General features: G+C 44.5%; 1 protein-coding gene across 1 annotated transcript in view; it reads left to right on the top strand.

The window, feature by feature from the left end:
• The first annotated feature begins 10,774 nt into the window (after nucleotides 1–10,774).
• The window catches only part of SMARCAL1 (SNF2 related chromatin remodeling annealing helicase 1), a 74,850-nt gene continuing 71,310 nt past the window's right edge, over nucleotides 10,775–14,314 (top strand). Inside the window, 3 exon segments of the mRNA XM_027775314.1 lie at nucleotides 10,775–10,901; nucleotides 11,747–11,783; nucleotides 12,437–13,310. Of these exon segments, the coding sequence (XP_027631115.1) occupies nucleotides 12,494–13,310 (817 nt within the window). The 5' untranslated portion in view covers nucleotides 10,775–10,901; nucleotides 11,747–11,783; nucleotides 12,437–12,493.

Here is a 14,314-nt window from a genome sequence, read left to right as displayed (position 1 = left end):
TTTTTTTTTTTAGAGTTTTTTTTTCTTTTCTTTTCCTTTCTTTTCTTTTTTCTTTTCTTTCTTTTTTCTTTTTTCTTTTTCTCTCTCTTTTTTTTCTTTTTGCTACAGAGTACATGTACTTGATTGAGAGAGAGAAAAAGAGGGAAAGTGAGAAAGCATCCCATGGAGAATGGCCAGCACACAATCCTTTTTTCTCCATTCTTCTGTTGGGAGTTTGGGCATGTACACACACAAGCCTGGTGTGCTTTTTCCAGTTGCAAGATCTCAGACTTAAACTGCACATTAGGCCCTATGGGGTCCAGCCATTTTTTTTTTAAAGAATTATTTTATCTAACTATTTCTTTCTTTCTTTCTTTCTTTCTTTCTTGCTTTCTTGCTTTCTTTATGTATTTATTTATTTTAATTTGACCAGAAAGGGACAGAGTGAGAAAGAGATAGTAAGTGAGAAAGCAAGCTGTCGGTCTGGGACTCGAACTACGATTGGCCACGTGGGAGTCCAGCACCCCTAACCACCATCTGCTGGCTCCAAGGGATCCATCCATCTTAACCTTCATGTCTCCTACTAGCTGACCCATCTTTCAAAATTTTGTCTTTGACACATCTTCTCTTTTCGGTAGACTTTAAGCACTTTTAGAATAACTTTTTGGGATCAGCAGATGGTTTAATGGTTACATCACTGGGCTCCCACATAGTCATCTGCATTTCAAGTCCTGGACTGGGCACCTTAAACTCATGCTGGGCACATGTGCATGTATGGCCAACATCCCATTGCAGCATGGCCATGCTTCCTTGAGGGGGGGGGGTGATTTCTCACTTTCTATCTCTCTTTGTCTTTCTGATGAACATACACGTCCTGTAGCAAAAATCTCTCTAAAAAAAACCAAACTTCTTTTTAGAGTTTGTATTCTAACCACTGGCAACAGTATCTTGCATAAAAATAATGAAGACAGGGGCCAGCAGGTGGCATGGTGGTTAAGGTGCTAGAATTCCTACATGGGCAACTGTGGCTCAAGTTCCAGACCTGGAGGCTTGCTTTCTCTCTCTCTTTCTCTGGCAAAACTCATGTGAAATAAATAAATAAATAAATAAATAAATAAATAAAACAATTCTTTATAAACCCCTCAAATAATGGGTTATAGAGGCTTATTTTGTTTCATTTATCTATTACTATTATATTACTGGTACCACACTGTTTTCATTATTGTGGCTTTGTAGCATATTTAAATATTAACAAAAGAATAATAACGTATACTTATTACTATAGTCCAGGAAATGGACTAAGTGCTTTGCATTATCTCATTTAATTCTAACAGGAAGTCCATACGGATCGGTACAATCATTTCTCTCTTAAAGATGAGAAAATCAAAATTCAAAGAAATCAAATTACTTCAAGATGAATGCAAAAAGTAAAATTCCTTAAGAACTGACTATTGGGGCCGGTAGGCGGTGTGGTGGTTAAGGATGCTGGACTCCCACATGGCAGACCACGGTTTGAGTCCCGGACCTGGTGACTTGTTTTCTCACTCTCTCTCTCTCTCTGTCTCCCCCTGGTCAAATTAAAATAAATAAATAAATAAAATACACTTGTAAGTCATAACTGAAATATTAAATTAAAAGAAAACGATATTACATATTTAGTGACAGATTTATTTAAAAAAAAAAAAAAAGAACTGACTACCTTTTGTTTATATGTGTGTTGTTTTATTTCAATCTACCCCTGACTAGGGGTAGATTGCCCTTCCTTTACCTATTGATGAACACACAGCCATAAGGGGGAAGGCAAGTGGTGGTCTCATGAATTAAAATCTAACAAAATAGGACAAAGAAAGGCTAAAAGATGGGAAATATAAAGTATTTCACTTGTACCCTTTGAGAAGAGCCTGTATAGCATATTGCCACTTATAGAAAAAGGGAGAGAGGATAAATCCATGTTTGTACATGAATGTGCATAATTACCTCTGGAAAAATATGCAAGACTTGGGTGATATTCATTGCCTCCTGGGAAGGGACAGCCATAGCTGAGAGGCAGAGATGAAAGCAGGGAAGAATCAAGTTTTGGGGGCACTGAAGCTCATACAATTTGGGGGCAGTTACAGAAAAATAAAAAAATGCAAAATTATGAGTACAAAATTAGGTGAAGGGTCTGAGATGGGTGTATTGCATATACTTTTACATGTTATATACCTTTACATGTTATATCTGCCTCTGGCAAGGGGAGATATTTCACTGTATATACTTTTGTATGGATAGAGAGTTTGAATTGTGTAAATGTATTACCTATTCCAAAAAAATGTAGTTTTTAAAAATTAATTATTGGCTTGAAACTCATGCCAGGCACATGTGCATGTGTGCCCAGGATCCCAAGAGGAGAATGGAAGAGAAGGGACTGCAGCATGGCCATCCCCGGGGTGGGGGTGACTTCTCACTTTTTGTCTGTCTGTCTCAGTCTTTCTAGTGAAGGCATGCACCCTATAGCAAAAATCTCTTAAAAAATAAATTATTAATATTTTTAAAGGCCATTTCTTTGACTGACAACATAACACAGTCCTTTTGAAATTTTCAAAAAAGCATCTAAGAGTTTTTATTTGTCTACCTGCAGAGGAGGGTACATCTGTAGAGGCTGGATGGGACGCAGAGACGGAATTCTGGAGTTGTCTGTTTAATGGAAACTGGCTAGTGGGAGGTAGGAATTCACTTCCATAATTCAGAAGTTCAGACTTGGGTCAAAGTCTAAAAGGTTTGAATATGTAGTATTTCCTGAACTATACATCAGCTGCCGTACATTTAGGGTTAAGAAAAGGAGACCCGGCTCTTTCAGAAGCTTATAAGAGAAAAATAAAATAAAAACTCAAATGATATTGAACTAATTGCTAAGAGGGGGCTGATTTCCTGGAAACCAGTGCTGAGGACCAAGGAGGTGAGCAGTCGGGATGCTAATGCTTTTTCCCAAATGGATCTGATGGCCGCGGTTTTCTATTACTGCAGCCAGGAGTAGGCGGTCCCTTACTGTAAACTACCTAGAAAGCATTCTGCTCTTAACTGCTCAATTAGGCTAATTTACTCTTGTGATGAATGGAACGGCTCTTCTCCCTGGTTTGGTCTGAGCACGCCTCCATTGAGTGCAGATGTAAATATACCATAGTTGTATTTGCAGCAGAAAGTCAGCCTCGTGTCCTTACCACCCTGGTGTCTGAGCCTGCGGTAGTAACCTGGCTCTGCTCATGGGACCATCCAACCTCCTTAGATCAACAGGAGCATAACACAGCCTGCAGCTCCCTCCAGGCCTCTCTCCCATGGACAAAACGAATCTGAACTTGCAGAGAATTCTGCGCAGACACTAAGAAGAATCTGATAGTGTGAAATGCTAACTACTGGAGGAAGGTGTGACCTTTTGCTCAGATCCATAGGAATCCCACCCACCCTAAGAGTCTTCATGCAGATGCTGTCCTAGTTACAGTGGAGACCTGATGCAGGCTTCAGGCCCTCTTACATCCTCCCCTACTCTTGAACTTCCTTAATAACTGAATGCCCTTTTGTTTGCGTGTGTGTTGTTTTATTTCCGTCAAGGATGGCTTTCTCTTTCTTTTTCTACTGAAGACCACTCAGCTACAAGAGGGAAAGCAACTGATGTCTTATGAATTAGAATCTAACAGATCAGTGCAAGGAAGGGCTAAAGGGTGGGAAATATAAAGCATTTCACGTTCACCCTTTCAGAACTAAGATTCAGGAACAGCTCAGCCCACACCGCAAACTAGTCGCAGTCAGCACTGGGCCCAGCTAGGGCAGCGCACACTGGGCACTGCTTGCTCATGGCAAGCTGAGGCTGCGTGGAGGACCAGGGGTTATTTCCACACCCACCCTGGAACGCTGGGCACCGTGGAGCATGTCTGTATCTCACATAGAAGGCTGAGACAGGAGGATGGTGACACAGCGAGACACTACCTATAAAAACTTCTCACACACACACACAACACATAAAAAAAATTACTAAGCTTTAGTTCCATGCCATAGCTAGGTTGGATGTGGGATTAGTGAAGCAGAAGCAGAGAAAAAAGAGAGAGAGAGAGACAAGGATAAAAAGTAAAAAAAGTAACATAAAATGAAAAAGATAGACATGAAGAGACAAAGCCAAAACGCGCAGACCCACGGAGCAGATGGTCCCAGACAGGGCGCAGGTGAGACACAAGGACAGAGACAAGAACCAGCTTTCTTGGAATATGATTCGCCTCCTTGTGGTCTTCAGGGATATTGCAGTCAGTCAAAGACAATCGAATGGTAAATTTTCAAATGGACGAGAGACACAAATGGAGTATCACCGCTTAGACAGTTTCCAGTGAGATGAATAAAATGGTTTCAAGAGAAGACTTCACGGGGTCAGCAGGTGGCATGGTGGCTAGGGTAGTTGGATCTCACATGTCAGACTACTTGGATCAAATCCCAGACCCTGTAGCTTGAAAAACGCCTACCCAAAATCCTGAGAGGAAAATGGGGGAGAAAGGATTGCAGCATGGACATCTCCTCTGGGGTGTGATTTCTCACTCTCCCTCTCTTCTCTGTCTCTCTCCGGTGAGTGCACATGCGCTATGGCAGAAATCGTAAAAAGAGGGACCAGCAAATGGTGTAACGGCTGTCACTGGACTCCTACATGGTCAGCTTCTGTTCAAGTCCAGACCCAGCAGCTTGAAACTCACTCCTGGTGTGTGCGTGCGTGTGCCCAAGATCCCGAGAGGAGAGTGGAGGAGAAGGGATTGCGGTGTGGCCATGGCCCCTGGGGGGCGATTTCTCACTTTCTGTCTCTCTGTCTCTCCAACGAGTACACATGCTTCATAGCAAAAATCTTTCTAAAACAAAATAAATAAAAGTAAAAGAAAGAAAGAAAGAAAAAGCAGACTTTTGAGCAAAGTTGGTGGCTCTTCCCTGGTTGTAGGATCTGAAAAACAGTATACCAAAAGAGCAGTAGAATTAGGACATCAGAGATCAAATTTGGGTTCCCACTTAACTTGTTTGTTCATTTTGCTAGAAGGTGCATGCACTTGCCAGAGGAAGAGCGAGAAAGAGAGAGAGAGTGAGAGAGAGAAAGCACCTTCCATGGGGATGGGCATGCTGCAATCTCTTCTCTTCCATCTCTCCCTTTCTCTTTCCTTTCCAGCTCACATGCTAATGTGCTCAGTGTGATGTTTTTAAGCCGCTGGGTCCAGGACTCAAACTGTGCAGTCAGTCATGTGGGATTCAGCTACCTTAATCACCACGCCACTGGCCACTTAATTTCCCTTCGCCTTTAGTTTCCCTTAATAATTATGGAATAACATAAATTATCCAAACCATATTTCTGTAAAGAAACTGCCTAGTTGGGGGGGGAGAGCAGGTGGTATGGTGATTAAGGGCACAGGACTCCCACCCATATGGCTGACTGCAGTTCGAGTCCCAGCCCTCGTGGCTTGCTTTCTCACTTTCCCTTCTCTCTCTCTCTCTCACTCTGTCCCTCTCTGATCAAATTAAAATGAATAAATAAATAAAGTAAAATAAGATAATTAAAAAAAAAAAACTGCCTTGGTGGGACCAGCAGATGGCATAACGGTTATGTCACTGGACTCCCATGTAGTCGGTCACTGTTTGAGTCCCGCACCCAGTGGCTTAAACTCACGCCACACATGCCCTATAGCAAAAAATCTCTCAAAAAACAAAAACAAAAAGTTTGAAGGGTTGGCAGGTAGAGTGGTGGTTAAGAGCACTGCACTCCCACATGGCTGACCGTGGTTCTAGTCCTGGACCTGGCGGCTTAGTTTCTCACTTTCTCTCTCTCTCTTATTCTGGTCAAATAAAAATAAATAAATAAATAAATAAATCACCTCCCTAATGGGACATGGTCACACTATAGTCCCTTTTACTCCATTTCTCCATCCTGTTGGGATTTTGGACACACATGTACATGTATCCAGCATGCTTTTCAAGCCACTGGGGTAGGGATTTGATAAGCTCCCTCGATTACCTGGCCATGGGCTGACCCAACTTTCTACACCAACTTTATATCCATTGCTACTAACAAGGAGGTCGGCAGTGGAAATCTCTGTGTGTGTGTGTGTGTGTGTGTGTGAGAGAGAGAGAGAGAGAGAGAGAGATTGATAGAGAGAGAGAGAGAGAAAGAGAGAGAGCGCTGGGCCCAGACATTCCAGTTCCCTGAGACAGATGGTGCTGGACTTTCCCTTCAAGCAGCTTTCTAATCTGCCCATCCACACAGTCTCTACCATCTCTTCTCCAGACTCCTAAAAGAGACCCTAAAGGGTCTTCTGTTGGCACTTTGCTTTCCTCCAGGTTATTCTCCACCGAGTAGCAATGTTCTTAGCACTCACATCAGATCACACCCACCCCTATACAAATCCTTCCAGGGCCTTCCTGTCACTCAGAACAAAATCCAAACCTTTTTCCATGGCCTGCAGGACTTGGAAATCACCCTACTTACTACTTCAGCCTGACCTTGTGCTCCTCTCCTTTCCACATCAGCCTTCTTCCGGCTTCTCGCACATGCCCAGCACCTTCTGGGCAGGGGGCAGTTGTGCTGTCCTATACCCTGGTGCAGAAACCTCTTCCCTCGGAGACTGACGGCTGCCTCCTCTCCTCCCGTTAGGTCTACAGGTCAGTGCCTCCCTTCTGACCACTCTGAAATTGACCCTCTCCATTCTCTCCTTGGGCCCCCTCTGTTGAGGCCTTTCACGGCCCTGGTCATTTAGTTTCTCTTTTTCTTTTTTTTTTTTTTTTGTCTACCTCCTCAACTGGACTGTAAACTTTATGAAGAGGGGGAGCATCTTTGGGGTACCTGTTCACTGTGGCAGCCCAGTGTACGGGCCCATAGTAAGTCCTCCCTGTTTGTTAAGTGAATGGATGAATGAGTGGATGAATGAAATAGAATTTGCAATACTAGAGGAACAGGAAATGTGAAATCTTACAAGTCTAAGAACACTGGAGCATGGTGATGAGGGGGATGGTTTTGGCAAAGGATGTGTGTACAAAACTGTCCCTGCAGAAAATGTGCCAGATTTGAGAGAGAGGCTTGTGAAGGAATCACAACTGCCAAGACCAGAGAAATTGAGACACTTGCAGGACTTTCACACCACATCGCGGGATGCCCAGTGTCGAAATTATACTGGAAGCTCCGTCTTTATAATACATTTAGAGTTTGGGGGCAGGAGGGCTAGGGAGAAACAGATAAGGGAAGGGAGAAAAACTCAAGTGTCAGACTCAAAGCAATTAAGTCCATCAGAATGGAACCACCGCTAAGGAAGGTGAATTTCTCGGTTTATAAACCTGCACATTGCTCCTCTGTGCTTTGGATATGCAAATGAAGCGCCCGAGGAGGGAGCAGCCTCCTCTCCACCCAAAGGCTGGTATCCAGTCCCAGCACTTCAGGTATAATTAACCTGAGGGATGACATACCCTTGAGGTGGCTGTCAAAAATCCATCCCCAGAGAGCTGTCAAGCCCTCTAGGAAATCAGAAAAGGAGGATAGAAGGAAGCCCAGAGCTTACCTCACTAGCAGACAAGCTCCAGAGAAAGACTTTCATCTGCTGTAGGTGCCCGCACAGAACTGTCAGGCAAGAAGGAGCACATGCAATCATTATTTATACATTTCATTCATGTCCTGAAAGACCCCTGCTGTGGTCTGAGGTTCCCCTTCTCAGCCTGGCCTGTGACATCAGGCATAGCTAACTTCTCTGTGTGTCAGTTTCCTTCGTTCTAAAGAAAGGAGATTAATGCTCTCCAAGGTCCTTTATGGTCTCACTTTATAGGCTAAGAAACGTCAGGAGAGACTCTGGAAATGTATTAGGAACACTGCTGTTACACTCAGAGGACCCCAGAGGACACAGGGCAGAGAATGAGAAGGTATAGTCTGGAAATAACAGGTCTTAGACTCAGCCCTTGTCTTTCAGGGACCAGGGTCCAATATAACCTGGAGGTGATGTTGTGGAATTTCGAGGGATGTGGGCTGAACCTGAGAATGACAAATCCACACTGTTCAGAACCTTTCACAAATGTTGCTATTTGTGCCTGTCTTTTTCTTTCTTTTTATTTTTAAGAGAGTTTTTTTTTTTTTTTAACAGGTTTTTTGTTATAGGCCGTGTGCACTCGCCAGAGAGACAGAGAGAGACATAGAGACAGAAAGCGAGAAATCACTCCCCGGGGGGATGGTCACGCCACAATCCCTTCTCCTCCATTCTCCTCTCGGCATCTTGGGCACGCACGCACACATGCCCGGCTTGAGTTTTAAGCCACCGGGTCCGGGATGAGAACCGCGGTCGACTACGTGGGAGTCCAGCAACATAGCCATTGCGCTAACTGCTGGTTCCCTCTTTTTTCTTTTTTGCTACAGGAAGCATGCACTTGTGGAGAGCCAGAGAGAGTCAGAGAGACATCCCCAGGGAGGATGGCATACCACAATCCCTTCTCCTCCATTCTACCCTCAAGATCTTGGGTACATATACCACACACCTGGTCACCAGGTCTGGGATTTGAACCACAATCAACAGCTTAAGAGTCCAGAGATGTAACTATTACATCATTTGCTGATCCCTAAAGCTGGTATTTTAATGTTTTCTATTCTAAACCTCATTTAAGTCTCTTAAGACAGGCAAATGTCTTTGTCATTTAAAATGACATTTATTGTTTCAGAATCACAGAATTTCTGTGATTATTATAAGAAAATACAAATAATTCAGAAAAATACCGACTAGAGGCCACCAGTTGGCATAATGGTTACATCGCTGGACTGCTAGTAGTCAACTGTGGTTTGAGCTCTGGACCCGGTAGCTTAAAACTCATGCTGGATGAGTGTACTTGCATGCCCAAAATCCTGAGAGGAGACTGGAGAAGGATTGCAGGGCGGCCATAGCCCCTCAGAGTTGTGTAAGGGCGTGATTTCTTGCTTTCTGTCTCTCTGTCTCTGTCTCTCAGGTAAGCACACATGCCTATAGCAAAAATCTCTCTTAAAGAAAAATACAGACTAAAAAAATGAAAAGTATATCTTACTCTCTCTCTGCTCCTCTATAGTTTGATGAGTTTTCTAGTCTCATCCCCAACCTTTTTCTATGAATTTACATGTATTCAGAGGTAGAGATTGCTTTTTTAAAACATGGATCAAACTATACACATTACTGCACTTTCTTTCTCTTAATATACCTTGGTCATTTTCCAAATTCTTAGAGTTTTGCTATTTTATTTTTAAATGAGTCATGCTTGAAAACAAATTAATAGCAACATTTCCATGTACACTGAAGATAGAGGAATATTATATTTATCATCAACAGGTAACAGTGGAGTAGACTGGAGAAGAAAGGGGGTTGGTGGCCAGAAATAGGGTAAATTGGGACCAGTAGTTAGAGTAATTGCTATGTCACTGAACTCCCATGGAGTCGACTGCAGTTCAAGTCCCAGATTCAATGGCTTATACTCACTCCAGGCGTGTGTGCGTGTGTGCCCAAAATCTGAGAGGAGAATGGAGGAGAAGGGATTGCGGTGTGGCCATCCACCCTGGGGGTGATTTCTCACTTTCTGTCTCTCTGGCGAGCGCAAGCGCCCTGTAGCAAAAACCTCTCCAAATAAATAAATAAATAAATAAATAAATGAAGAAAAAAGAAATAGGGTGACTCTGAAACTGTCAGATTACTAATTTTCTCTCAAAAGCAGGAGCACAGTTAGAATCACAAACTAGCTTAACAAAACCTCAGAAAACTTATTATTGAATAGTTTTCAGTTTCCCCATCTGTAAAATGGGGATAGGAATAATCTATGTGCGTAGGTTGTTGTAAGAATAAATGAGATTATTCATTCTAAGGCTCAGAACGACTGAGGGCGTTGATGACGATGACAACGACGCGAATTCGCTAATTCTTGAGTCTGGGCAGGTGCGGGTTGGGAAGGGGTGGGGCTTAAATGGTAAGGATAGCAATACTGGAAATGGATGCTGCAGGAAATAACTTATTAAGATCTACCGAATCAGTCTGACTATCTGGGAAGCCCTCTGGAGACAGCACGGACAGCCAGACTCCAGTTATAGAAATTTCAACATACCTGGTTTTTAGAAAACTGCTCCAAGCCTAACCGTTGGGAAACCTAGAACTACAACTCCCAGAGTGCACCACTCTGGCTCCGCTCCAGCTCCGCTGCGGCCCCGCTCCGCCCCCGACGTTGCGTCTCTGGTGGTCGCGCCAGGCCCGTAGTCCGAACTACATATCCCAGAAGGCCCCGCAGCACCGCCCCAGTCCCCGCCTCATCAATCCCATAGTTTGAAGCGAAACTGCGGCCGCGTTGCCTCCTTGGGAAGTGTAGTTCAGCAGCGATCGAGCCCTCCCGGCCTGGGCCCTTCAATAGGGCGGGCGTCCTGGGCGCGCGTGAATACGGATTTTCCTAACTGCCCACCCGGAGGAGTTTTCTGACTCTAGAGGGCCCTGGAGACGCTCCTGGACTCGGGGTCTGCCACGAGTGCACGTCGCGTTCGAGGCCTCACCGGGCGAGAAGGTAGGGTGGGAGGAAGGCGGACGAGACCAAATGCAGCTTGGAGGAGGGAGTGGGCCAAGGGGAAGGGAATCCTAGCGGAGAAAATAGGGGTGGGAGTGGGGCGTGGCGCCCTCTTCCCGCGAGGCAGGATCCCCGCGGAGGGAGAACCGGGTGTCTGTGCGGTGAGATGGCTTAGTATGTGGCTGATCGACCGGACTTCCTCATCCTGTGCACCTCCCCTGCTTAGTGGAGGCAGCTAGCTCGCCAAGCCTCGGACCTGGGCGTTGGAGGGCGCGGAGGAGCGCTGGTTGGAAAGTTAGGCAAGAGCTAGTCTTAGCCAGGAGAAGTTTTGCTTCTGCACCGTGAGCAGTTCCAACCGCTTGCTAACTTCCGGGCTTTGTAGGAACTGAAAGGTCTCTGAGAAAAGATGTTTTCGGGGTTCTGGCCAAAGAGCCCGAGCAGAAAGGACGGAAACCCTTAAACTGTCGGCTCCTCGCAGAAGCCTCAACAGTGCTGCGGGAGTACTACCCACAGCATCCTTATAAACATCGGTGGCATTTCATTGATCAAGCCAGAGAATATTGTGAAAGCGATGTCTGGGCTAAATTCACTGAAGAAAATCAGGGTTGAAAACAGTAGTACAGGGGTGAGATGATGACAGGGTAGTAAAACAAGAGTCTCTGCAAAACATTCCCCAATGGGAAGGTTGCCAGTTCAAGTCCAGAGACCTCCCTGAACACCATGCCAAAGATCTGGGACTGGCTGAAGGCTGGATGAAAACTGGGGGTGGCTCATGGTATCAGCACCTCTCTGGGGTGGTTGTCTTTGCTTCTCTCTCTGTCACTCAGTAATGGAAGAAATAAGTATAGTATGTACAGAATGACCCTATTGTATAGTAAATACATATATGTCCCAAATACGCGACATGTATCCATGGGTATGGATACATGTAAATATATGTCAATAGGAAAATTTCAGAACTATACTGTACTCTAAACTAACTGGTCATTGAGATGACAGATGAATTTTATTCCTCTTTATCCTAATGTAGCCTCTAAATTTTGCAAAGTGAACACACGTTAGTTCATTTCCTTTCTTATTTTTCCAAGAATTGCTTAGTTGCACTGTGTGTTGTGTTCTGGAAGTCAGACCAAGGCCCACTGCTCTGGCTTGCCCTGGGCCACATGCAGATTGATTTAACAGGAATGAAAGGATTGGATGTGGTCTATGTGAGGCTAATGCGTTGTCTTTCTTCCAGGTTGGGAAGAGGCTATTTTAACAAGCGACTCACTATGGTACGTGGTTGTCTATTTCAGTCTCATCCATTGTCCTTTCTAGTTTAAGATGTTGCCTTTCTCATAGATGAGTTTAGATTGGGTTGTATCGCCTCACTGGGATCTGATAAACCACCTTGGGAAGGAGAAAAATACTAGAGTTGAAGTACCTTTTTAGCTTTGGATTTTCTTTTCGCTTTTTGTTAGTTACCAGGATTATTATTTTAGCATGAGCTGCTCTATCATCCCTGTATATGTATTTTTATGTATATGTATTTTTTTCATTATAAAAGAACCATTAATGTACCCTTTAGTCATGCTCCTTATATATTTCCTGAGACAAAAAAGCTTGTTAAAATCAAGGTAGGAGGGACCAGCAGGTGGAATGGTGGTTCAGGCTCTGGATTCCCATGTGGCCAACCACGGTTGAGTCCTGGTTTGAGTCCCAGACCCAGTGGCATGAGGATTGTGCCACGTGTGTGCATGCATGCCCAGAATTCTGAGAGGAGATACTGTGGGGCCATCAGATGATTTCTCACTTTCTCTGGTGAGCATATACACCTTGTGGTAAAAACATAAAATAAAATAAAATAAAATAAAAGTAGGAGTGCAGCAAGTAAATAAATATAATGTTTTTAAAAATAAATTTGTAATGTTCTTTTTTTCTTCCACAGCTTTGCCAGCTTTCCAATTAAAGATTGACATTCCTACATAAGCATTTTCCTGTTAAAATGTCCTTGCCCCTCACAGAGGAGCAAAGGAAAAAGATCGAAGAGAATCGACAAAAGGCTCTGGCCCGTAGAGCAGAGAAGTTTGCAGAACAACATCAGAACGTAGGCTCAGGCTCCTTCACTGCTGCCAACCTTTCCCAGGCCAAGCAGGGCTCTTCCCAAAACCTCTCCAGGGCAACTTCAAAGCCAGTGAGCCATGAGGTCATCTTCAAGCAACAGAGTATTTCAATTAATGATAACCAAAGACCTAATTCCCATAATTTTCATCTCAACACATCAGAGCAGACAAAGGAGATGTGGAAAGGTCAAGAAATGAAGTCTGTGACCTGCCCAAGCTACAGCCCACCAAGTCAAACAACCCTCACTGGGACCTTTCCTCCCATGGTACAAAGTCCACCAGAGGTCCCTAACCCACAGCATTTGAGTTACAAATTAGGTCAAGGTTGTCTTCAGGCTTCACATGAAGTCAAGTTGACATCTTTTTCTTACACACCTCCTGAGCCTTTGGCCACAGTGAAGAGTTCCTGTGGGACCCCAGCTTCTTCCTGTGGACAGCCTCCTGGGGATCTTGAAGTAGAGGCTAAGACAGCGAAGGCTTCAACTTCTGGGCAGAGCATTTCTGACATCCACTATGGTTCAGGGAGTGTGATACCCAGGACAGAAGGACAGCTCCAACAGAAGTTGGGCACCTCACTCCAGAAGGCAGTAAACTCCCATAAGGGAACGTGCATGAGGAATGGAGATCGCTTCCACGTCCAGATTGGATACAATGCAGAGCTCCTTGCAGTGTTTAAGAGTCTACCCAGCAGGCGTTATGGTAATGAGTCTTCTGTAGATTATTCTTCTATTCTTAGAAACTCTTTTCATCTAAGAGGTTCTTATAAATGTAAGAGTGCATTGGTTTGGGTCAACAGGTGCTGCAGTGGTTGAGGCTCTGGATTCCCATGTGGCCAACTGCATTTCGAGTTCCAGACCCAGTGACTTGAAACTCATGCCAGCTGCATATGCGTGTATGCCCACAATCTCAGGAGGAGAATAGAGGAGAAGGGATTGCAATGTTTCCATCCTCCCTGGGGGTGTGATTTCTCAGTTTTCCTCTCTGTATATCTGTCTCTCTCTCCAGTGAGTGCACACATCCTGTGGCAAATACCTAAAATAAAAAAGTGCATTGCCACATTCTGTCTATCTAAAGGTTAAAGTTTTTCTTTTAGTTCATTTTTTCCTTTGTGACAGACAGTTCCCTCAAACTCCCGCAAACTTGGGGCCAGCTGCTGGATGGCCCTTTGTAGATGGCTGAATATTTACTGAGAAGCCAGTTTCTCTTCCAGGGACCTTATATGCATTGTAACACTTAAGACTGACACTTTTTTATTTATTTATTTTTTGGAGAGATTTTTGCTATAGGGCGCGTGCGCTCGCCAGACAGACAGAGAGAGAGAGACATAGAGACAGAAAGCGAGAAATCACCCCCCCAGGGGGGATGGTGACGCCGCAATCCCTTCTCCTCCATTCTCCTCTCGGGATCTTGGGCACGCACGCACACGCTCCCGGCGTGAGTTTTAAGCCACCAGGTCTGGGACGCAAACCGCGGTCGACTACGTGGGAGTCCAGTGATATAGCCATTACGCTAACTGCTGACACTTTTTTTTGAAATATGGAGATGTGGGCCGGCAGTTAGTGTGGTGATTAAGGCGCTGGATTCCCACATGGCTGACAATGGTTTGAGTCCTGGGACCTGGCAGCTTGCTTTCTCACTCTCCTCTCACCTCTCTCTCTGTCTCTCTCTGCTCAAATTGAATAATAATAATAATATATATATAT

The sequence above is a fragment of the Tupaia chinensis genome, unplaced genomic scaffold (assembly GCF_000334495.1).
Source record: "Tupaia chinensis unplaced genomic scaffold, TupChi_1.0 Scaffold000542_1, whole genome shotgun sequence".
In the NCBI taxonomy this organism is placed as follows: Eukaryota; Metazoa; Chordata; class Mammalia; order Scandentia; family Tupaiidae; genus Tupaia; species Tupaia belangeri.
The sequence above is the reverse complement of the archived record's forward strand: the minus strand, read 5'-3'. Positions and strand labels throughout refer to the sequence as shown.